A 24,599-nucleotide genomic window follows, 5' to 3' on the forward strand; every position below is an offset into this window, starting at 1 on the left:
TTCAATATTATTTCACACTTTTTTAGGAGAACGTGAGAGGCGATATAGGGACGGGACCTTTTTGCAAGGAGCGAAGCGAAAATCGAGAACCGTCTTGAGATTTTCCCAAATTCCATGGGCGTTCAGACTCCAGGGCGGTGTTCCCACCTCTATCCGGTGCTCAAAATTGGCCTAGTGGGTGTTCAGAGACTCCATCGGGTGTTCCCACCTCTATCCGGCGTTCCCAAGAGGCGGCCGACGTTCCAAACACCGGATAGAGGTCTTTTGGGCTTTTCTTTGATTTTCGACCTTTCTAATTCCGTTAATGGACCCTTTTGTATATATACCCAACCCTATTTTCAGAAAACACAACATTCCATACTAGATTTTGAGATCAAAAAGTGAGTTTGTAGAGAAAATATTTGGGGGAAATTTAAAACCTTTGTTCTTCATTTTTATTCAATTATTCAATCCAATAATCATATTGGCCTTTCTTCTTTAGTGGTATACTTTCTTGCTACTCTTTATTTCCATTGTTTTTAGTTGTTGATTTCATTTTCCTTGTTCATGTTTCTCCCATTTTTGAATATTTGTTTTGCTTGAAGTCAAAGTTACCATCTTTTTGCCTAATTTCATTTTGATTGTGGTTTGATAACTTTGTTATCATCTTTTTGTTGCCAATTGCATGCTTAGTAGTAATAATCGATTAATTATCATGTTAATGGTTAAAGTTGCCTCCTTTATTGCTTGTCTTGCTAAATTGACCATGATTAGTGAGTAGTACCCTTACTAGGGTGCGATTGGGCACTTACATGAGTGATTAAAATGCTTGATTCCATTTAAATAGTCATTAAGGGGAAATTGGCGGGGTTTACCTTAGGATTTATTTTGTTAATGTTGTGATTTGGGATTTTGGTTGATTGATGACCCTTGTCCACCATTGGGAATTGGTTAGGTCCTAAGTTGACCCCCCTTTTACATCCTTTGCCTATTTGGATTGAACCCGGGAGGGAGAGCCTAAAGAGGGTGCCTTTGGGGACTGGTTTGACCTTCACCTTTGGGAAAAGGGTTGGGAAGGCCGGGAATTTATCGTATACTTAGTGACTCCTAGCATAAATCGACTACCTTGGGGATGGCGCGCGTTCCTAGGGTCTTAGAATGTTGTATAGGAGATTCCGAGTCATGAGCCTGGGAGGGAGTTGAGTCGGTAGGTCTAGTGTCCTATTGTGAGCCCGGGAGGGAGTCAATAGGCGAGTTAGAGACGTTTTCCCCCGCCTTGTGTACCCAAGATGACTTATTGCCGGAATTATCATGATAATCATGAATGTTTCTAGCCTAATCGTGCCCTAGTCCTTTTTTACTTGAGTAACACATCTTTCCTTTTAGTTTTCTCTTTGAATTTAGTTGTTGCTTATTTAGTTTAATTTGCTTGTCATTTAGTGTAGCCTACTTAGTTAATTTACCAATCAATCCTTTTCCTTTGACTTAGCTAAACTTAAGAATAACAACAATTACTAGTCTCCCAAACTCCTCGTGTTCGACCCTTACTAGTGCAACGCATCGTTCACTTGCGAGGTTTAACTTGAAACCATCAAGTTTTTGGCGCCGTTGCCGGGGAGTACGGCTAGATATTAATCGTTTTTGTTCTAGTTTAGACTAAATCCTTTGTTACTAATCCTTTCTTTCAAGTTCTTAGGTCTTTTGCATGAGTAGGCGACGAAGAAGAGGTCAACCAACATATCCACTTGATCGTGAAATTGAAGCCACGACAAGAAGACTTAATTCTCTAAGAAGAAGGGGTTTTCTAGATACACCACCGGTAGAAGAAGATAATCAACAAGAAACAATTGAAGCGTTTGAGAATCCTTTTGGAGTATTAGAAGAAGAATCTAATATCATGGGTGATCCGGTTCCGATAAGAGAGACTATGGATCCTAAGCACATAGTCGATCCAAGCATCCCAAGGCCAAGAATTCATGCTAATAACTTTGAAATCAAAAATGCCTTGCTCAACCTTGTTCAAGACAACCAATTTGGAGGAGGTCCCTTGGAGAACCCAAATGATCATCTAAATGACTTCCTTGAAAATTGTGATATGTACAAGTCAAATGGGGTCTCCGATGATGCGGTTCGCCTTAGGCTGTTTCCCCGTTCACTTAGGGGTTCGGCCAAGGATTGGTTGAAGAATTGTTACCCGGATTCCTTCAAGGCTTGGGATGAGTTGGCTTCGGCATTTTTGAACAAATATTTCCCAACCTCAAGAACGGCCAAGGTCAAGAGTGAACTACAAAGCTTCACTCAAGAAGAGGATGAGACCTTATATGAGGCATGGGAACGGTATAAGAAGCTCCAACGGTTATGCCCCCACCATGGCATCTCCGAGGCCGAGCTAGTGAACAATTTTTACAAAGGGTTGACCCTAGACCTTCGGCTTTCATTAGATGCGGGGTCAGGAAAAGCTGCCTTAGACATTTTGGGGCATAAAGCGGCGAAGGAGCTAATTGAGGAGATGGCTTCACGAACTATGGAGTGGGGAAGTGATAGGCAATTGAGAAAGGGCAAGAGCAAGGATTCTAATGCGGTATTGAATGTGGAGGTTAAGGGAATGCTAGATGAACTCACCCAACAAGTTGCTTTGCTAAATTCAAAACCTCCAAGCTCCGATATGAGGCAAGTCTTGTTTTGTGAGTTGTGTGGGGAATAAGGGCATACTCCCATTGGGTGTCCCTTGATTGCACCCCTCCAAGAGGAATGCTATGAGCAAGCAAATGGAGTTTGGGAGTCCACAAGTGCAAGGCAAGGGTTCAATAATAATAACAACAACAACCAACTTGGCAATGGAAAAAGAACTCATCCTTTCTTGTCTTATGCTTCACAAAACATTCAAAACCCAACCACTTCCCAACCTCAACAACAAAGGTTCAATCAAAACTCTCAATTCCAAAGGCAAATCCCACCCGGTTTCCAAGGAAAACAATTTGTCACCCAAAACCAACAACCATTTGGGGGTTTCAAGGGACAAAACTTCAATCAACAACAAAACCAAAATTTCCAACAACAAAACCAAAACTTCCAAACCCCTCAAAAACCTTCTTGGCAACAAGACTTTGAACAATTGGTGATTGCAAACCAAAAATACGACTCAAAGCTTGATAACCACATTACCTCACAAAACCGGGTTAATGATGAAATACGGGCATCCCAAAAGGCTACGGAAACTCATGTAGCCCAAATTTCCCAACAATTGAGTCAATTGGCTCAAAATATAGGGAAGTTTCCGAGTAATACGGTTAACCCAAGGGAGGTGAATGTGGTATTTTTGAGGAGTGGGAAGCAATTGGAGGAGGTTGATAAATCTCTTAAGTGGAAGAGGAAAAGGGTGTCTAGTGAAATCGTGAAAGAGCACCCGGTTGAAGTAGTGGAAGAAGGGGAGATTAGGGTGGAGAAGTCTAAGGAGGTGGAGATGGTTGATCCTCCAAAGCAAGACAGACGAGAAACAGTAGGAGTAGATGTAGGAAGTAGTATTTTAGATCTAGTTTTCCATAAAATCAAAATAATCTCGTTTAATTAGCTACTAATTATGGTTCACAAGTTTTGTATGAAGATCTCATTTCCATTTAATTACAAGTTGGTATAAATTTCTTCTCTCCCTTTCTCTTATTGTTTATTTAATTATTGTTATGTTTTACTTAGTTTAGTCTTTTTAATTAATTAAAGTTTTAGTCTTTATTACTCTTAACTTGTTTAGTGTTAATTTATTAATGTTTGCCCACTAGATTAGTTAAAGTCTCAATCTTTATCACTTTATTTTGTCTAATACCATGTTTAGAATAATTATAAATGTATTTAGTTTTAGATTAGTAATGATTAGTGAGTAGTATTTTCACTAGGGTGCGATTAAAACTCTAACATGAGTAATTTATCTAATTGAGTTCATTAAATTAGTTGTTGAGGAGAGATTGTTGGGTTTAAACAAAGGAATTGAATTGTTGTGTCTATTTGGGAGTAATTGTCGGTTTTGACCCTTGTCCACCAACGGGAGTTGGTTAGGTTGGGATTGATTACATTACCCTTTTTTGGTCGTGTGTCGACTTGGGTTGAGCCCGGGAGGGAGAACCCAAGTGGGGTGCCTTTGTTTTTCGGTTTGAAGTTCGCCTTCGGGAGAAGGGTAGGGATGACCGGGAGTTTATCGCGGGCTTAAGCCCTTGATCTTGATGAGAGGTGAGCGGAGTGGGCCCACTTTGGTGAGCCTTAAGTCTTGAGTCGGGGGAAATCGAGTCATGAGCCCGGGAGGGAGTTTATTCGGTATCACTAGTGTCCCACCATGAGCCCGGGAGGGAGTTGGTGGGCGAATTAGAGGCGTCTCCACCTATTACACTTCCCCCTTGACAACTAGTTGAAGGAACTCATAATTTATTACGAATGTCGGTGGTTTAGTCGCGCCCTAGGTCCTTATTTAATTTGAGTAAATCGTATTTGATAGCTTGCTTTCTCATTCTATATTTTAATTAGTTTAATTTATTTCTTGTTATTTAGTTTAGTCCTTTAAATAATAATTCATCCTTGTTTTATCTGACTTAGCTAAGCATTAGAATTTAGACAATTAGTAATCACCCTTGCTCCTTGTGGTTCGACCTCGACTACCCTACTACATTAGTTGAGTTAATTATTTGATTGGGGGAGTGCGACAAACCCCACTATCAAAATGGCGCCGTTGCCGGGGAGCAATGGATCAATATTAGTTGTTTTGTTCTAGTTTAGACTAAGTCTTTGTATTATTTGCATCTCCCTCATATCCAAATGTAGCATACTAGTTTTTGCATTTAGATTATTTTGTTATATATTTAGTATTAATCATCATTTAATTTGCATTCATGTAGGTTGCATTAGATTTTAAAATTTGTTACATATTGTCACATGTAGTTACATCCATTTATTAAAAAAAAAAAAAATTGAAAAAAATGAAAAACTCAAAAATACGTCCTTTAATTTTGAATAAAAGTGCCTCTTAACCACACTTTATCCGTCATTGGATGTTGTAAATAATAAGTGTGGGGAGGAGGTTCAAAAAAAAAAACACAAAAACAAGTTCTTTACTTTTTCGAAAACTCAAAAACAACAAAAATATGTTATTTCATTTCAAAAACAAATTTAAAAATCCAAAAATATGTTATTTATTTTTCCTATTCTCTCCCTATACTTTGTTCCTTTGAGGACAATGTAAATATTAAGTGTGGGCACTACTACAAATACAGGCAACTACAACGGCCCTTTAACAACGCTTATTCACGAAAATCATCAAAACACGTTGTAGAATTTATGCCGCGAACTTTACAAAATTAATTACAACGGTTCTGTGTTGTTAACCGTTGTTATTGGTTTTAACAACGGGTTATACTTGAAAGACCGTTGTTAATATAAAAATTAATAACAACGGTTGAATCTGTAATAAATTTTAACCGTTGTTAATAATTTGGCGCAAAATTATGAAAAGTAATCACAACGGTTATATTAGAACCCGTTTTTAATACTTTTTAACAACGGTTCAGATTGAATAACCGTTGTTATTAATGTTATGAAAATTTTTAGAATGAACAACAGATTGCTTTATTCTGCTATACGCTACAAAACACAAACACAAGCTAATACGTACTGCTACTATATCATCCTCCATTCCTCCCTGATCGTCTCTCTGTCTTCATCTCCGTCACATGTTGTCACAAAGATGCCGTCTTCTCTCCCTCATCGTGTTTATCAATCAGGTATATATATGTTTCTTAGCAACGCTTATAGATATAGGATTTTTTGGGTTATTATCTAATTTGTTGATAATTTAGCTTAATTGCTTTCCTGAATTTCGTTTATTTGTTTGCCTATTATTGTATTTTCTGAATTAGTTGCCTATTATTACGAATGTAGAATAATGACTCGAACTTGGATGATTGATGCAAATATGAGTGACCGCACCTACAAGGATGGTTTAGCTGAATTTTATGAATTCGTTTCGAACAATTTGAAAGGTTCTTCTAGTATTGCATGTCCTTGTGAAAGATGTGGTAATATTAGCTATATGGCTTTTCCGGACGTTAAAATACACCTAGAAAAGTGGAGATTTAGTCGATCCTATACACGTTGGATTTTCCATGGGGAATCATTAGAGGAAGAGAATAACTCTGAAGAAGATGATGTTGAGGTACATGAAAGGCTAACTGATGATCCTGAGTTTGCCGAGTTTTTTGAGTTGGAAGAGTTAGAAGTAGAGAAGTTGAATGTTGGGTCTATAGATAATGAAGAGAATGATGATGAGTCGATTGCTTTTGAAGATGTAGGTGATGACACTAGTAATTGGGATGACCTTAACAACATGTATGAGAAGTTGTGTGAGTCTGAAGCACCTCTGTATCCTGGTTGTAAGTTCACAAAAATGTCGGCTGTGGTGAAGTTGTATAATATCAAGGGGGCAAATGGGGTGAGTGACACGTGTTTCACTAGTTTTGTAGCCTTGATAAAGGAGTTGCTTCCTGATGGTAATGTTCTACCTGTTAAGACATATAAGGCGAAAAAACTAATAAGAGGAGTGGGTATGAAATATGAGAAAATACATGCATGTCCAAATGATTGCATATTGTATCGGAAATTATATCAAAACTTAACCAATTGCCCTAAATGTTTGGAGTGGCGTTATAAGGATAAGGAAGGGATCTCGGCTAAGGTGGTGTGGTATTTTCCATTGATACCAAGAGTCATAAGGATTTATACGAATCCCGATGATGCAAAAATGTTAACTTGGCATGAAACAGGAAGAATAAATGATGGAAAGCTAAGACACCCGACAGATGGTATGCAATGGAAATCGTTCGACGCTAAGTATCCCGACTTCGGCAATGAACCTAGAAACTTACGTCTAGCGCTGTACACTAATGGAATGAACCCACACGGAAACATGAGTAGACAACATAGTACTTGGCCAGTAGTGTTGGCTATTTATAACTTACCTCCATATGTGTGCATGAAAAGAAAGTATTTGATGTTGTCGTTATTAATTTCCGACCCTAAACAACCTGGAAATGATATAGATGTATATTTGGAACCTCTTCTAGATGATTTGCGATTGTTGTGGGATAGTGGGATAGAAGTATTTGATGCATATAAGAACGGAACTTTAAATTTGAGAGCGATGTTATTGTGTACAATATCTGACTATCCGGCTTATGGCGACCTTTATGGGCACACAGTTCATGGGAAAGAGGCTTGTCCATTGTGTGGGGAGGATATCGAGTCTGAATACTTGAAGTCTTCTCGTAAGTATGTGTATATGGTAAATAGGAGGTTCTTGTATCATGACCATTGTTATCGCAAGATGCAGAAAGCATTCAATGGAAGACAAGAACTTCGTCAACCTCCTAGAATTTTGAGTGGGCATGAAGTTTATCAGAAAGTAAAGCATATTGAGATAGATTATGGGAAGAAGAGCGGCTCTAAATTGTCTACTCGTGGGTATAAGAAAAGATCCATATTTTTTGATAAACTTCCATATTGGCCGACTGGAGGTCAGGCATTGCCTCGATTTCATGCACATTGAGAAAAATGTCTGTGATAATATTATCAATACCCTTCTGAATGTTCCTGGTAAAACAAAGGATAACGCCGCAGCTAGGGAAGATATGAAAATGATGGGTATTAGGCTAGAGTTGGCACCACATAAGAGAGGTAATCGTACATTTTTACCGCCAGCAGCTTATACCCTTTCACGGAATGAGAAAAAAGAGTTCTGTGCATGCTTGAATGGAATTAAAGTGCCACATGGTTATTCGTCGAACATCAAAAGCCTAGTGTCGATGCAAGACCTAAAACTCACCGGGTTAAAGTCACATGATTGTCACACTTTTATGCAACAATTACTACCTGTGGCTATTCGTTCCATTTTACGTGAAAAGGTAAGATATGCTATAACTAGATTCTGTCTCTTCTTCCAGTCCATATGCGAGAAAGTTATCGATCCCGATGACGCGGATTCATTGCAGGACCTCGTTGTAACCTCTCTTTGTCAGTTGGAAATGTATTTTCCACCTTCTTTCTTCACTATCATGATTCATCTGGCCATTCACTTGGTTAGGGAGATTTTGTACCTTGGGCCCGTGTACTTGAGATACCAGTATCCTTTCGAAAGATTGATGAAAGTCTACAAAAACTATACATCTAATCGGTATCGTCCGGAAGGTTGTATTGCTGAACGCGCTATTTTAGACGAAGCTCTTTCATATTGTTACGCTCATCTCTCCCCTGAGGAGTTGATTGGCGTTCCTAAGAGTCGTCATAGTGACTGGATGACCGGAAAAGGTATTAGGGGCCGGGTTGAAAAAATTGTGACACGTGAAATGTTGCATTTAGCACACACGTATGTGCTAAACAACGAAGATGAGGTGCAACCTTATATTCAACAACACAAAGATGAGCTCAAATACGATCACCCAAACAAGACCGAGAAGTGGATTGCGAACGAGCATACGAAGACGTTTGCAGAGTGGTTTAGGAATATTGTCTTAGAGTGTACGGATCAAACTGGTGATGACATCTCTCCTAGGTTACTACGTCTTGGTTTAGGTCCAAATGCCAGGGTCATCTTTTACAACAGTTTTGCCATTAATGGATATACTTTTTACACCCGCGAGCAAGATGAGTTGAGCACAATGCAAAATAGTGGTGTGAGTTCTGAATTTGAGGAAATGCACTTTGCTACTTCAAAAGATAAAAAGCCTATTTGGGGAAAATGCCTTTATTATGGTGTTATTCAAGAAATATTGGTACTAGATTACATTGATTTCACAATGCCTTTGTTTCGATGTAACTGGGTTGATAACAACATCCATTGTGTCCGAAAGGATAAGATGGGATTTACATTGGTCAATCTGGGTAAGGTTGGCAATAATAAGGATGATCCTTTCATAATGGCATCCCAAGCTAAACAAGTGTTCTATGTCACCGATCCTATGGATAAGAAGTGGTCTCATTGTACTTGTCTATAAGAGTAGAAGGAGTAGTCCATCCGATAATGGTGATGATGATCAGGATGTCGTTTTTGAGGGAATGGATCACTCTACCACTGTATCTTATTTCGACGATGTTGACACTGATCATGAGGACACTGAAAGCATCTATATGCGTGATGACCATGGTGAAGGTATTTGGGTTAACGACGAAACTATGACATCCAAGAAACGTCCCCGATCCTGAGATAGTTCATCAGGACACAGTGATATGGACGACCAACATTTTGAGTCATTTTCAGACCAATAATTTGATGGTTTAATTTATTGGTAAATCAATAATGGTCATTGTTAAATAAAAATTCCCAAATTTGCATGGCATGGTAAATCCTGTAGCTTAGATATGCAGTATGCATGCATCTTTGGTGTTGTCTTATTTTCTTGATCTTATTATTAGATGTGGATGTTTGGTGTTGAAATTGTTTGAATAATGTTGCAAAAGATATGGTGCTTCTGCTGTTACAGTATGTATTGTTACAGGTTTGGACTGTAATGGAATTACAGTAATTTAAAAAAAAAAAAGGTTCAACAATAACAACGGTTATATTTAAATTACCCGTTGTTAATACTTTCAACAACGGTTATATTGAAATTACCCGTTGCTATTACTATCAACAACGGTTATAGTGACACTACCCGTTGTTATTATTTTCAACAACGGGTGTAGTACCTCTACCCGTTGTCAATGATTTTTTTGACATATTTCATTTTGGCGCAAATTTGGTGAAAATATATTACAACGGGTATATTTTAACCGTTGTAATAAAGTTTTGACAACGGTTGACTTTTATTGACCCGTTGTTATTAACATATAACAACGGTTTTGCTTTGAGAACCCGTTGTCAATAGTTTGTCTTAATAAAAAACTAATTTAAAAACACATACAGCATACCATACACAAACACACACAACACCAGTTCAACCGTTGGTATCCTGAGTTTATTCTTCTCTCTTCCTCGCTTTTTACATTCTCGTCGCCGGCCGTCTCCCAGATTCCGTTGCCTTCCCTTATAATCCTGCTCGTTCTCTTTATCATCATCATCATCAGGTATGTTGATTACTTTAATTTTGTGTTTCGTCATTAGGGTTTTAAGACGATCATCCTTTTTCATGCATCTGTTTGTTTTTCGTTTTCTTTGTTATCTTTATCATCCCGCATCATCTACTTCACTCCTCTTATTAGGGTTTAGGATTTTAGAAGCTCAATCTGTTGTTTTAAATTTTCATTCCTATTAGGGTTTAGGGTTTAGATAATACTCTGCATGTACGTACGTTGTTAAGTTGTTCGTTTCCTATATCATTCATATTTGGGTTTTAGGATTATCATGGGTGAAAAACGGAAAAGAAGTCAAAAGAACAATAGGCCTGGGGATAATAAGCCTGGTGAGAGGGGTGCTATGAAGTGCCAGAGATGCCTTGCAGCTATAGCCGCTAAAGAACCGATGGAAATAACATGGAGTGAGAAGGGTTTCCCTACCGATGGAAATAATCGATGCCTTGCAGCTATAGCCGCTAAAGAACCGATGGAAAGAACCGATGTTGTACAAGACAGTTTGTGCCTATCCATTTAGATGATTTTAGAAATTTGAATCCAAAATTGGCAGAGTTATACTTGTCTCGTGTAAAGGAAGCCTTTATTATACCCGATGAAAGCCACGATAAGTATTTTATGCATAAGGCAGCGGATGTACACAAGCAGTGGAGGTGTGACATTGCTAGGGATTGGTTGTATGTGGACAAGGCAACGGGGGAGATGCGTAAGAGCCCACCGGGAGACAATAAGTGTCCCACCATCAGTCAGGAACAATGGGATATTTTCAAAGAGATGAGAACTACTGAGAAGTTTCAGGTTAAATATCCCCGCCTTTTAACGATTTACCTATCATTTTTTTAATTAATGAGTCCTTTATATAATCTTTTTATTATCTCATCTACTTGCGCTTTTATATAATTATTTGAAAGCTGTTAGCAGAAGAAATCGTGCTAACATTTCATGCAAGAAGGGGAAATGGTATTGTTCTCGAGGCGGTTACAGAAAGATAGAAGAGAACCTCGTAAGTAGCATGCATTATTCCCCTGTGAGACTTTATTTTTTTAATCACACTTGGACTTGCATTGATACACATTTACATGTATAAATGTTACCATGTTAATGTGTAGGTGGCAAAGGGAGTGACCAACTTGGATCGGCATGTAACTTATAAAGAAGGGCACACGCCTAAAGGATCTCGGTCGCGTGACAAATATGATGAGGAAGTGTTGGCCAACATAGTAAGAATTATTTTATTAAGACGAGTTCATTTCTAACTTTATTATTTTAGTCACAAATATAATTTGAGGTTTATTTAATATATTATAGGACAACGTATTGAAAGAGGTAGAAGAAGGGAAATTCACTCCCAGTGGTCGTAATGACGTTCTTGCTAGAGCGATCGGCCGACCCGAACATCCAGGTAATTTGAGGGGCGTCCCGTTACAGGTTGGAGTAACGAAATATTATGGGACAACTGCCCCGATAAAGAAGAAAAAGAAGACTAAGTCTGAGAAGGCTGACATGGTACCATTTATTCTATTATTTTCATTTAAGTTCAATTCACATGTTATTGTTGGGATAAAAATTGCTGACACATTACATTCTTGGCACACAGCTTCAGTTAATGGCATCCGCACTACTAAAGCTGAATGCTGGAGGCAAGCTTTCCGAAGAAGAAGTGAAGATGATGGAGAATGTCATTTTTAAAGGGGGTAATAATAAGGTACAACAGATTGGTCAAGAGTTCGCTACTACCTTGGCAATACATGAGAAGGAAGTATTGGTCAACAAGATTCAGAAAGATCAGGTACCTAATGCTTCTGAAGTTGTAACAACTAAAGCCGATCAGGTACCCAATACTTCTTTATTTTTCTTTTTTTTTTTTTGGGTAAGATCAGGGGGTGTGTGCACTGCCAGCTCTAATGCTATAACTTCTGACATGGTGCCATTGGTTAATTTTATTAGGTAAATAATGGGTCTGAAAAGGAGATGTAACTTGAGAAGACGGTGATGAAAAACAAAGATACATCCCCTTCAAGTCAGTTCCCTGTTTTCAGTAAGGTATGCATGAAGTGTTTAATTAGTTAAATTTATATGAATTCTATTAAATTTTGGGATATAATAATGTATGTGTATATTCTTCAGGCCGTAAACAAGAGGCTAGTTATTCCTGCTGACCCTAAAACCGAAAAGCCACATGTGTGTGTTGGCCGGGGTCTCGTAGAAATGCACACCAAATCTGCAGCAGCGGAAACTGTAGTTCATGGCGAAAAATTTTTGCCGAATCATAGGAAAGTAGAGATAACTACAGTCTTTCCAGGCCATGAAAAATTTCAACTGCCTGTCCCAGTTCGTGACGACATTACCATTCTGGGAGATGCGGTTGGAAGTTTCATCCAATGGCTTGAAACTCACATCTACTTGGCTCGGCCGTCTCCGCCTCAAAGAAATGAAAGCATTGGGGTTAGAAGAAATACCTTTATATATATGTTACATTTTTAATTGTTGAATGTTTTTATATGTTAAATTTATATGTTATTTTTTTTTTGTAGGGAACAACAAAGCCAGCTTTGGCGGATAAGCCTAAGTCCCCGGACATGCCAACTACTTCGTCAAACAACAATCTGGTGAGGTATTTAATTAACTTCTCCATTTTTTTAAAAACCTCGCTCCCTTTATTTATATTTTGTCTGTATTTATAAAAAGCATGGTAATTTTTGTAGGGGACAAAAAAGACTGATAAGCCTAAGTCCCCAGTCATACCTGCTACTACTACCTCATCATTGAAAGAGCAGGTTGACGAGGTATTTAATTAAGTACGCTTTTATTTTTATTACTCCAACTAGGATATGTTACCTTTGGATTTTTTATTATTTTAATTATCTACATGTGTAGGCTGGTGGTAGTAGCACAAAATCAAAGAATCATTATTTCCCTGACCTGAAAGAAGTTAGGAGTTTAAACTCCACATAATATACTGGGAAGGATTACATGCAAAAAGTAAGAACGACGACGATGAGGAAACTGCATGAGGAGGCTTGCCGTCGCATAGCAACCGAGCAATTGATAATTATTCCGCTCGAGGAGGATATTGTAGGGGTTGAGCGCTCAGCACTTATGTCATGGGATATGCTAGCCATTTGGGCTGGCCTAGACCAGATTGATGTCCAACACCTATTTGTTTGGATGAAGTAAGTTTCTTAATAAATAATTTCATATTCTAATATTCTGACTACTAGATAGTGTTTTAAATAAAGGAATTAATACCGTAATAATGTCGGATATTGAAATTGAGAGTGATCCCCGAGAAGAAGATTCCAGTTGATCAATACGGATTCCTGTGCCCCTATGTTTTATCTTTATTTATTACGGAATTCTCGTTCGAAGATCGGGTAGATTATATTGCTCAGCAATTGACGACAACCAAAAAGCTGGTTTTTGCCGCTTATAATGAAAAAGGGTAATAAACAATTAATATTACGTTTCCCCCTACAATTGCATTTTCATAACTAATATATGTACTTGTTAATAATGATGATGTCTCTTGATGTAGGACTCATTGGGTGCTAGCAGCCATCATGCCGACAAAGAAGAAAGTTTTCTGGTTGGACTCTTTACATAATCAACCAAGCGAGACTTTTAAGCGCTTGATTAATAAGTAAGTTTATAATACTGATTTATTTATAATAACATTAAGTTTCAATTTTTATTTATAGCAAAAAGCTCATTTTTGCCCCTAAAAAATGAGTGTCTGCCTCCTTTTTTTTTTTTTTTTTTTTTAAATAAGGGCCTTTGAGAAGAGAAGAGCTAACGAGCAGGATCAACCCACGAAAGATTCTGATGATGTCCCTAATTTTATTACGATAACAGGGGTACGTGCTCAAATACAATACATTAAGTGCAAAAATCTGTGTTTAATACTAATACAATACCTAAAGTTCAAGATTCTGATGTGAGCCTTCTCTCTTCTGTTTGTTTTATGTAATAATAGGCCCCTCGCCAGCCAGATAGCATACAATGTGGATACTACGTTTGTCGGTTCATGTTGGAGATTATTAGGCGAAGATATATCCTTATTCCAGAAAAGGTTAGTAATTTAATAATGTGTTTACTACTTTTTTTAAATTAGAGCTAATGTTGTCTTGCTTGCTGCTATATATACCGTGATGTTGCTATGCGGTAATTGATGTTGTTACAATAATGTCTTGTCTTTGTTTTTTCCGCAGATGTAATCAACCCGTCACCGAGAGATTCAAAGAAGACTCAAGTGTAGATATAGACGAGGTAAGGGACATGTTGGGCAAATACGTCTTAGAAAATAGAAATGCATGATACTCAGAGTTTAGATCAGATTTTTAGTAAATTTTTTGTTGAAAGGGAATGATTAGTTTATGTAAATTCAACTCCTTGTAAGTATATATATATATATAATGCTGCTGTTGTGGTTGAATTGAATCTATTGAGTTCTGATGAACCCAGCTATGATTTATGCTGGTGCTGGTATATGGTGCTACTGATATATGCAGGTTTTTGAATGGCATGAAACAAATTTAATTTTTCAAAACAGTAGGAGTTCGAAACGGTTACTAAAAAAAACCGTTGTGAAGACCTTTCACAACGGTTAATAAAGAAAAAACACCGTTGTGAATACCTTTCACAAATACCGCGCATAATATTCAACAACAGGTCTTAAACGAAGAACCGTTGTTAAAAGTCTTCACAATTTTGGATGGAACGTTACAACAGCGGGTTTTAAACTAAGAACCGTTGTTACTAACAATTTCAACAACGGGTATGTAGCATAAACCTGTTGTTAAAAGACTTCACAATTTTGGAGGGAAAGTTACAACAACGGTTATACATATGACAACCGTTGTTATATTATTCCCTCCAAATTTTTGAAACACTTTCCACAACGGCGTACACCCAACAACAACGGCTTTTAACCGTGGTGAATACTTTCGACAACGGTTTCATTAAATAACCAAACCGTTGTAAATACCTTCTACAATGGCCGCTTTAACAACGACCGCTTTTTGTTTTTACAACGGTTTTTACCCGTTGTTATAGCCTGTATCTGTAGTAGTGGGGGAGGGAAATATCCACTTTGTGCATATTGTTAATATTTGTATATATCCACTTGTATATATTTGAAAAAAAAATGACTAAAAATTCAAAAAAAATTTAAAAAAATCCAAAAATATTGCATATTATATACATTTGTTTGGCTAACAAAGTGGCATAGGTACATTGATTATCCGAGGTAAAAAGGAGACTAGAAGACCGCTTGGTATACACATTCTTATCTCTTTCTCCTTTTTCATTCTCTCTTTTTTTATATTGTTGTATAATATGGAGGAGGATGAGATTTTTGTGCCTTGGATGTTCCTTTGGGGAACTTTGGATTGTTGGTGTTGATGTGTTGCTAGGATTAGCCAACTTGTTGCACGTTTCGTTTCATGTTTGTTTAAATTTCCGCATGCATTTTGTCACATGTGCATATGTGTTGTTGTTAGACTTAGTTGCACTTAGTTTGTAAATGTTTTGCAAAAGCATGGTCGAGGAAGGGAACCAAGTACCCCCATGAAAAGCATTGTGCCTTTTCCCTCCTCGTGACTTACACCCGTGGCCTCTTAGTTAGCCAAGGGAAGTGGGCTTGACCAATGAGTTTAGACTGATCTTGTGAGACCTAGGACCGTAGACTAGACCTAGGGCTCGACTTAGTCACTCAAAGATAAGGGTAGAGCCTCCTAGGGTGGGTACATTCATACCCCATCCTCATCTAGGTTTGAGAGTAGGCCTCCTCGCGAGGCGTGTCACATCAAGACGCATAAGTGTGTCATTTCGTCCTTAGACCGTGAATTGCATTTCATTTTTGTGCACATGTTATGAAACAAAATCCGTTTGTATGAACCTCACATAGCCAAATTAGCTTAGTTTCGTCCCTTGCATTGATTTCCTCTTTTGATTCACCCCTCTGAGCCTTAGCCTATTTCTTTTGGCATACCCACTAAAAGAGCTACATCCCAAAAACACCCCTCCTTGATCAAGAATGGGTCGTGATTTGTAGAAGTGTCTAGGTGGTGAAGTCGGAATTTGGTGATGGACGAATTACAAGTCCATTGGGTCAAAAATTTAGTCTAAATTTGGTATTGTATATAAATAAGAGGTTGAAATATTGTAATGAAAAACGAAAGAGAAAAGAAAAAAAGTTATGAAAAATCCAAAAAAAATGAGTTACTTGTGTTGTATATATGTTGTCAAGAAAAGAAAAAGGCAAGCAACACCCCAACTCATCATTTAAAGGGGTAGAAAAAGCCGTTGTTAAATAAAGGGGCAAATTGATGTTTTTCCAAGATGAGTTGGGTTTGCACAATTTTTGCATGACTTGGGAAACCGAGTTTTTGTTAGGGTGTAGACGTTACCATTTGTTGAAATAAGAGGAGTATTTTCAATTTTTTCCAATTTGAGTTGGGTTTATGCAATTTTTGCATAGTTTTGGTCATCTATGCTATGTTAGGGCATAGACGTGTCTCATGTGTTGCAATAAGAAATGGGTTACGATGTGTCGACAATTCTTGATATGAACTCCACATATCCAAACGGTGCTTGCACCAATCCCGTTTTGTCCTACTCCCTAGCCCCGTTACAACCCTTGTTTCATATTGTGTGCATTGTACCATTGTTTGCATTTCATTAGGCATAGGACGGTCTTACACATTATATTGCGGGCACGTTTTCGCTAGTTGAGTTAGGAAAGTGATTTTGGTTAATTTTTGTCACAAAAAGCACCTTGTTCTTTCATTGAGTGACGAGTGAAAACCGTGAGGATGTCGTTGCCTAGGTCCCCTTAGTCATGGGTCTTTTGGTTGCATCTCGTGCAGGTTTTGTAATTCTCGGCGGACTTGCCTACTTCCCCTTACCCCGCTCTTGAATGTGTTTCTTGAGTATTGGTCACACTAGGGTTGCTTTAGCCATGCTTAGGGGGTTGGCACCTCCGTTGGAACTTCTGAGACGGTACTCCCGACCAAGACCATGTTTTGTTGCTTGAAAATCCGGCCACTTAGATGAGGAAAGTGGACCATTTTTGTTAAATGCATTCTATTACTTGCTTATGTGCTTACATGTTGGATGCCCTGCATTTTTCTTACAAGACCTTACTTGCCTTACGAGTCGTGCTTTATCTCATAAGTACAACTACGCGAGTTGAAAGGGTGTAGAGTGCGCTAATAATCAATCGGATTATATAGTAGAATAATTTAGTGGTGCTTATATTGTGCACTCACTATTGATACTTAGCTTTTGTATTCCCTTGCAATTTGATCTTGGACTTACTCGAGGACGAGTAAGGGTTTAGTGTGGGGAGATTTGATAACTATGTTATCACCCTACATTTTTGGCCTTAAACCCTTCACTGTGTCTTCATTTTGTTACGCTCTTTAGCTAATTTAGCCTAGTCCATAGTCGATTTTGCACTTATTCATTTTGTATATGGCGTTGCGTAATTTCAATATTATTTCACACTTTTTTAGGAGAACGTGAGAGGCGATATAAGGACGGGACCTTTTTGCAAGGAGCGAAGCAAAAATCGAGAACCGTCTTGAGATTTTCCCAACTTCCATGGGCGTTCAGACTCCAGGGCGGTGTTCCCACCTTTATCCGGTGCTCAAAATTGGCCTAGTGGGTGTTCAGAAACTCCATCGGGTGTTCCCACCTCTATCCGGCGTTCCCAAGAGGCGGCCGGCGTTCCCAACACCGGATAGAGGTCTTTTGGGCTTTTCTTTGATTTTCGACCTTTGTAATTCCGTTAATGGACCCTTTTGTATATATACCCAAACCTATTTTCAGAAAACACAAAATTCCATACTAGATTTTGAGATCAAAAAGTGAGTTTGTAGAGAAAATATTTGAGGGAAAGTTGAAACCTTTGTTCTTCATTTTTATTCAATCATTCAATCCAATAATCATATTGGAATTTCTTCTTTGGTGGTATACTTTCTTGCTACTCTTTATTTCCTTTGTTTTTAGTTGTTGATTTCATTTTCCTTGTTTATGTTTCTCCCATTTTTGAATATTTGTTTTGCTTGAAGTCAAAGTTACCATCTTTTTGCCTAATTTCATTTTGATTGTGGTTTGATAACTTTGTTATCATCTTTTTGTTGCCAATTGCATGCTTAGTAGTAATAATCGATTAATTATCATGTTAATGGTTAAAGTTGCCTCCTTTATTGCTTGTCTTGCTAAATTGACCATGATTAGTGAGTAGTACCCTTACTAGGGTGCGATTGGGCACTTACATGAGTGATTAAAATGCTTGATTCCATTTAAATTGTCATTAAGGGGAAATTGGTGGGGTTTACCTTAGGATTTATTTTGTTAATGTTGTGATTTGGGATTTTGGTTGATTGATGACCCTTGTCCACCAATGGGAATTGGTTAGGTCCTAAGTTGGCCCCCCTTTTACATCCTTTGCCTATTTGGGTTGAACCCGGGAGGGAGAGCCTAAAGAGGGTGCCTTTGGGGACCGGTTTGACCTTCACCTTTGGGAAAAGGGTTGGGAAGGCCGGGAATTTATCGTATACTTAGTGACTCCTAGCATAAATCGACTACCTTGGGGATGACGTGCGTTCCTAGGGTCTTAGAATGTTGTATAGGAGATTCCGAGTCATGAGCCCGGGAGGGAGTTGAGTCGGTAGGTCTAGTGTCCTATTGTGAGCCCGGGAGGGAGTCAATAGGCGAGTTAGAGGCTTTTTTCCCCGCCTTGTGTACCCAAGATGACTTATTGCCGGAATTAACATGATTATCATGAATGTTTGTAGCCTAATCGTGCCCGAGTCCTTTTTTATCTTGAGTAACACATCTTTCCTTTTAGTTTTCTCTTTGAATTTAGTTGTTGCTTATTTAGTTTAATTTGCTTGTCATTAAGTGTAGCCTACTTAGTTAATTTACCAATCAATACTTTTCCTTTGACTTAGCTAAACTTAAGAATAACAACAATTAGTAGTCTCCCAAACTCCTCGTGTTCGACCCTTACTAGTGCAACGCATCGTTCACTTGCGAGGTTTAACTTGAAACCATCAAGTTTTTGGCGCCGTTGCCGGGGAGTACGGCTAGATATTAATCGTTTTTGTTCTAGTTTGGACTAAGTCCTTTGTTACTAATCCTTTCTTTCAAGTGCTTAGGTCTTTTGCATGAGTAGGCGACGAAGAAGAGGTCAACCAAAATATCCACTTGATCTTTAAATTGACGCCACGGCAAGAAGACTTAATTCTCTAAGAAGAAGGGGTTTTCTAGATACACCACCGGTAGAAGAAGATAATCAACAAGAAACAATTGAAGCGTTTGAGAATCCTTTTGGAGTATTAGAAGAAGAATTTAATATCATGGGTGATCCGGTTCCGATAAGAGAGACTATGGTTCCTAAGCACATAGTCAATCCAAGCATCCAAAGGCCAAGAATTCAAGCTAATAACTTTGAAATCAAAAATGCCTTGCTCAACCTTGTTCAAGACAACCAATTTGGAGGAGGTCCCTTGGACAACCCAAATGATCATATAAATGACTTCCTTGAAAATTGTGGTATGTACAAGTCAAATGGGGTCTCCGATGATGCGGTTCGCCTTAGGTTGTTTCCCCGTTCACTTAGGGGTTCAGCCAAGGATTGGTTGAAGAATTGTGACCCGGATTCCTTCAAGACTTGGGATGAGTTGGCTTCGGCATTTTTGAACAAATATTTCCCACCCTCAAGAACGGCCAAGGTCAAGAGTGAACTACAAAGCTTCACTCAAGAAGAGGATGAGACCTTATATGAGGCATGGGAATGGTATAAGAAGCTCCAACGGTTATGCCCCCACCATGGCATCTCCGAGGCCGAGCTAGTGAACAATTTTTACAAAGGGTTGACCCAATACCTTCGGCTTTCATTAGATGAAGGGTCGGAAAAAGGTGCCTTAGACATTTTGGGGCATAAAGCGGCGAAGGAGCTAATTGAGGAGATGGCTTCACGAACTATGAAGTGGGGAAGTGATAGGCAATTGGGAAAGGGCAAAAGCAAGGACTCTAATGCGGTATTGAATGTGGAGGTTAAGGGAATGCTAGATGAACTCACCCAACAAGTTGCTTTGCTAAATTCAAAACCTCCAAGCTCCGATATGAGGCAAGTCTTGTCTTGTGAGTTGTGTAGGGAACAAGGGCATACTCCCATTGGGCGTCCCTTGATTGCACCCCTCCAAGAGGAATGCTATGAGCAAGCAAATAGAGTTTGGGAGTCCTTAAGTGCAAGGTAAGGGTTCAATAATAACAACAACAACCAATTTGGCAATGGAAAAAGAACTCATCCTTTCTTGTATTATGCTTCACAAAACATTCAAAACCCAACCACTTCCCAACCTCAACAACAAAGGTTCAATCAAAACTCTCAATTCCAAAGGCAAATCCCACCCGGTTTCCAAGGAAAAAAATTTGTCACCCAAAACTAACAACCATATGGGGGTTTTAAGGGACAAAACTTCAATCAACAACAAAACCAAAATTTCCAACACCAAAACCAAAACTTCCAAACCCCTCCAAAACCTTCTTGGGAACAAGCCTTTGAACAATTGGTGATTGCAAACCAAAAATACGACTCAAAGCTTGATAACCACATTACCTCACAAAACCGGGTTAATGATGAAATACGGGCATCCCAAAAGGCTACGGAAACTCATGTAGCCCAAATTTCCCAACAATTGAGTCAATTGGCTCAAAATTCGGGAAAGTTTCCGGGTAATACGGTTAACCCAAGGGAGGTGAATGCGGTATTTTTGAGGAGTGGGAAGCAATTGGAGGAGGTTGAGAAATCTCCTAAGTGGAAGAGGAAAAGGGTGTCTAGTGAAATCGTGAAAGAGCACCCGGTTGAAGTAGTGGAAGAAGGGGAGATTAGGGTGGAGAAGTCTAAGGAGGTGGAGATGGTTGATCATCCAAAGCAAGACAGACGAGAAACAGTACGAGTAGATGTAGGAAGTAGTATTTTAGATCTAGTTTTCCATAAAATCAAAATAATCTCGTTTAATTAGCTACTAATTATGGTTCACAAGTTTTGTATGAAGATCTCATTTCCATTTAATTACAAGTTGGTATAAATTTCTTCTCTCCCTTTCTCTTATTGTTTATTTAATTATTGTTATGTTTTACTTAGTTTAGTCTTTTTAATTAATTAAAGTTGTAGTCTTTATTACTCTTAACTTGTTTAGTGTTAATTTATTAATGTTTGCTCACTAGATTAGTTAAAGTCTCAATCTTTATCACTTTATTTTGTCTAATACCATGTTTAGAATAATTATAAATGTATTTAGTTTTAGATTAGTAATGATTAGTGAGTAGTATTTTCACTAGGGTGCGATTAAAACTCTAACATGAGTAATTTATCTAATTGAGTTCATTAAATTAGTTGTTGAGGAGAGATTGTTGGGTTTAAACAAAGGAATTGAATTGTTGTGTCTATTTGGGAGTAATTGTCGGTTTTGACCATTCTCCACCAACGGGAGTTGGTTAGGTTGGGATTGATTACATTACCCCTTTTTGGTCGTGTGTCGACTTGGGTTGAGCCCGGGAGGGAGAACCCAAGTGGGGTGCCTTTGTTTTTTTGGTTTTAAGTTCACCTTCGGGAGAAGGGTAGGGATGACCGGGAGTTTATCGCGGGCTTTAGCCCTTCGATCTTGATGAGAGGTGAGTGGAGTGGGCCCACTTTGGTGAGCCTTAAGTCTTGAGTCGGGGGAAATCGAGTCATGAGCCCGGGAGGGAGTTGATTCGGTATCACTAGTGTCCCACCATGAGCCCGGGAGGGAGTTGGTGGGCGAATTAGAGGCGTCTCCACCTATTACACTTCCCCCTTGACAACTAGTTGAAGGAACTCATGATTTATTACGAATGTCGGTGGTTTAGTCGCGCCCTACGTCCTTAATTAATTTGAGTAAATCGTATTTGATAGCTTGCTTTCTCATTCTATATTTTAATTAGTTTAATTTATTTCTTGTTATTTAGTTTAGTCCTTTAGATAATAATTCATCCTTGTTTTATCTGACTTAGCTAAGCATTAGAATTTAGACAATTAGTAATCACCCTTGCTCCTTGTGGTTCGACCTCGACTACCCTACTACATTAGTTGAGTTAATTATTTGATTGGGGGAGTGCGACAAACCCCACTATCAAGGATGGTAGTTGGTTATGTATGGAGTTGGTGTCGTGAGAGATATATATGTGGTAGATACGATATCGTGAGTCATGTTGTGGAAGTAAACATAGTTGGTGGAGTGGGTGTTAAGAGTTCATGTTTTATGTTTGGTCGAGTTCTTGAGTCTTAGTATGTTGTTGTGTCTTGGTCGAGTTAGTATGGTTGTTTTTAGGTATGGGTTGATCTTCGGAGACGAAGTTCTTTTTAAGGAGGGAAGACTGTAATACTACGGTTTTATGAGTCTCTAGGTACTCTATCGAGTAGGCCTTACTCTGTCGAGTAAGGGTGAGTTGCGTTTTTAAAATAGTTTCTGACCTGTTGGGTACTCGATCGAGTAACGTTGATACTCGATCGAGTAAGGGGGCACTCGATCGAGTACCTCAGCTACTCGATCGAGTAGCCGGTTTACGGGGGATGATTTCTCGGTTTTTGTTAATAATGCGATTAAGTATATAATTACTTCCGTCACTTTTCTTTAAACACTTTTACAACCTAATTACTTTCAAAAGAGAAATCAAACTACGTTCTTCGCATCAATCGCATTGTTGGCAAATCCCGGAGCGTGGAAGGTCGGATTTTACCTTTCTTTATACCATTGTGATCCTTGCGTCGAGGGTAAGATCTACGTACCGTTTTTATAGTATTTAGTCAAAGTTGGTTAAACCCTAATATTGGGATTTGGGGGTTTTGTTGTATTTTGTGATTGGTAGTGATTATATGTTTTTTTTTTTTTTTTTTTTTGGTGAAATGTGAGATTATATTAAATCAAGAAAGCTGTCTAATTACAAGAGAGTATCAAGCTACTGTAACTAACAAAGCCTTATCTAACCAGACAAATATGCAACTACATATATCCCCTGGACAAGCCACTAGCTCACTCCTAGGACACCCCATCTTTCCAACAATATCTTCTCATTACTCGAGACAGGCTGCGTGATTTTCCTTCTGATTCTATTCTTTACTTCCTCAATGATAATAGCAGCTACTTTCTCTGGTCTAAGTAGCACCTGCTTCATTCTGGCACCATTTCTTTGCATCCATACCTGATAATAACAGGCAGTTACCATCAGGCAATGAACTTTCTGCTTTAGGTTTCCTTTAGGTGATAGCATTCCCATGCTCCTGTTAGTCTGCAGTGGGAAGCCACACCAGCTCTCCATCTGAAGTAGCACCTTCTGACTGTAGCTGCAATCAAAAAATAAATGTGCCTGTGTCTCAACATCATTGCCACAGATCAAGCAACAGTCATTAGTACAGTACCCTATTTTGCATAGCTTCTCCTTCACATTCAGTCCATTATTCATAATAATCCAAGCAATAATGGAATGCTTGGGTATGTTCCATTTGTTCCAAACCAGAGATACCCAGTCTTGCTTAGGCTGTTGCAACCTAAGCCAATCATAACCACTTCTTATGGAATACCCTTTAGCATCAGCAGTCCATTGTCCATCAGAGTATCCATTTTTCATCAGTTCTTTAACTTTGCATATGTTTTTCCACGACCAAGCAGCATCAGCAGGAGGGACATACTCATGCCAGTCCCTTCCTTTTAAATATATTTGGTTGATCCATCTTATCCACAGTCTATCCGCTTTCCCATAAATCCAGTCCACCAGTTTGGCCACTGTTGCATAATTCCATGTCTGTGCCTTCTTAATTCCCAGACCTCCCTCTTCTTTAGGCAATGTTACCTTATCCCAAGCAATCAATGGGACCCTGTGATACTCAGTATTGCCATCCCAGAGATAATTTCTGCAAATGCTCTCAATTCTCTTGATAATGCTTTTTGGCAGCAGAAAAATACTAGCCCAATAAGAGTAGAGAGTATTCAGAACTGAGTTGATGAGTACTACCCTACCTGCATAGGAAAGCTTCCTTGCCCCAAGACTTCTAATTCTTCCCACCATCTTCTCTGCTATGGTATTGCACTCAGTTTTAGTCAGTCTACCAGCTTTGATAGGGACTCCAAGATATCTGAAAGGCATAGCTCCCTCCACAAAACCTGTAGCCTGTTGTATGTCCTCTTTAAGCTGCTGCCCAACTCCATTATAATAGACCTCTGATTTAGAGCTGTTCATAGACAGTCCAGAAGCTCTAGAAAAGGAAGAGAAAGCCCTGAGTAGCAGCATAATAGACTCAGCATTGCCCTTGCAAAACAAGTGATTATATGTTTGTATGTTAGGAGGAGGATTCGTAGAAGAAGTCTTTTGATATCAGTTGTGAGACCGTCTGATTGTGTTGCTTTCCAGGTAGGGTGTCCCTACTCAGTATTAGTCTCATAATGTGTTGGTGATGATTTGTGATTGTTGATTATTGTTATATGAGTATT

At 38.7% G+C, this 24,599-nt stretch overlaps 1 protein-coding gene and 2 non-coding genes across 3 annotated transcripts; all 3 read right to left on the minus strand.

The window, feature by feature from the left end:
• Nucleotides 1-2,248: 2,248 nt before the first annotated feature.
• Nucleotides 2,249-2,355, minus strand: LOC141644857 (small nucleolar RNA R71). Its single transcript, XR_012544461.1, has one exon. It is a non-coding gene; the product is annotated as a small nucleolar RNA R71 (small nucleolar RNA).
• Nucleotides 2,356-19,814: 17,459 nt separating this feature from the next.
• Nucleotides 19,815-19,921, minus strand: LOC141644909 (small nucleolar RNA R71). The gene has a single exon (XR_012544510.1). It is a non-coding gene; the product is annotated as a small nucleolar RNA R71 (small nucleolar RNA).
• A 3,218-nt stretch (nucleotides 19,922-23,139) lies between these two features.
• On the minus strand, nucleotides 23,140-24,399 carry LOC141640826 (uncharacterized). Its single transcript, XM_074449507.1, has one exon. It carries the CDS (start codon nucleotides 24,397-24,399, stop codon nucleotides 23,140-23,142), a length of 1,260 nt encoding a protein of 419 aa, XP_074305608.1.
• Between the last annotated feature and the right edge of the window lie 200 nt (nucleotides 24,400-24,599).

Source organism: Silene latifolia, chromosome 2 (assembly GCF_048544455.1).
Source record: "Silene latifolia isolate original U9 population chromosome 2, ASM4854445v1, whole genome shotgun sequence".
Classification (NCBI taxonomy): Eukaryota; Viridiplantae; Streptophyta; class Magnoliopsida; order Caryophyllales; family Caryophyllaceae; genus Silene; species Silene latifolia.

Bases quoted from the DNA above. Each gene is read 5' to 3' on its own strand.
- LOC141640826 (XM_074449507.1), bottom strand. From the start codon at position 24,399: ATGCTGCTACTCAGGGCTTTCTCTTCCTTTTCTAGAGCTTCTGGACTG.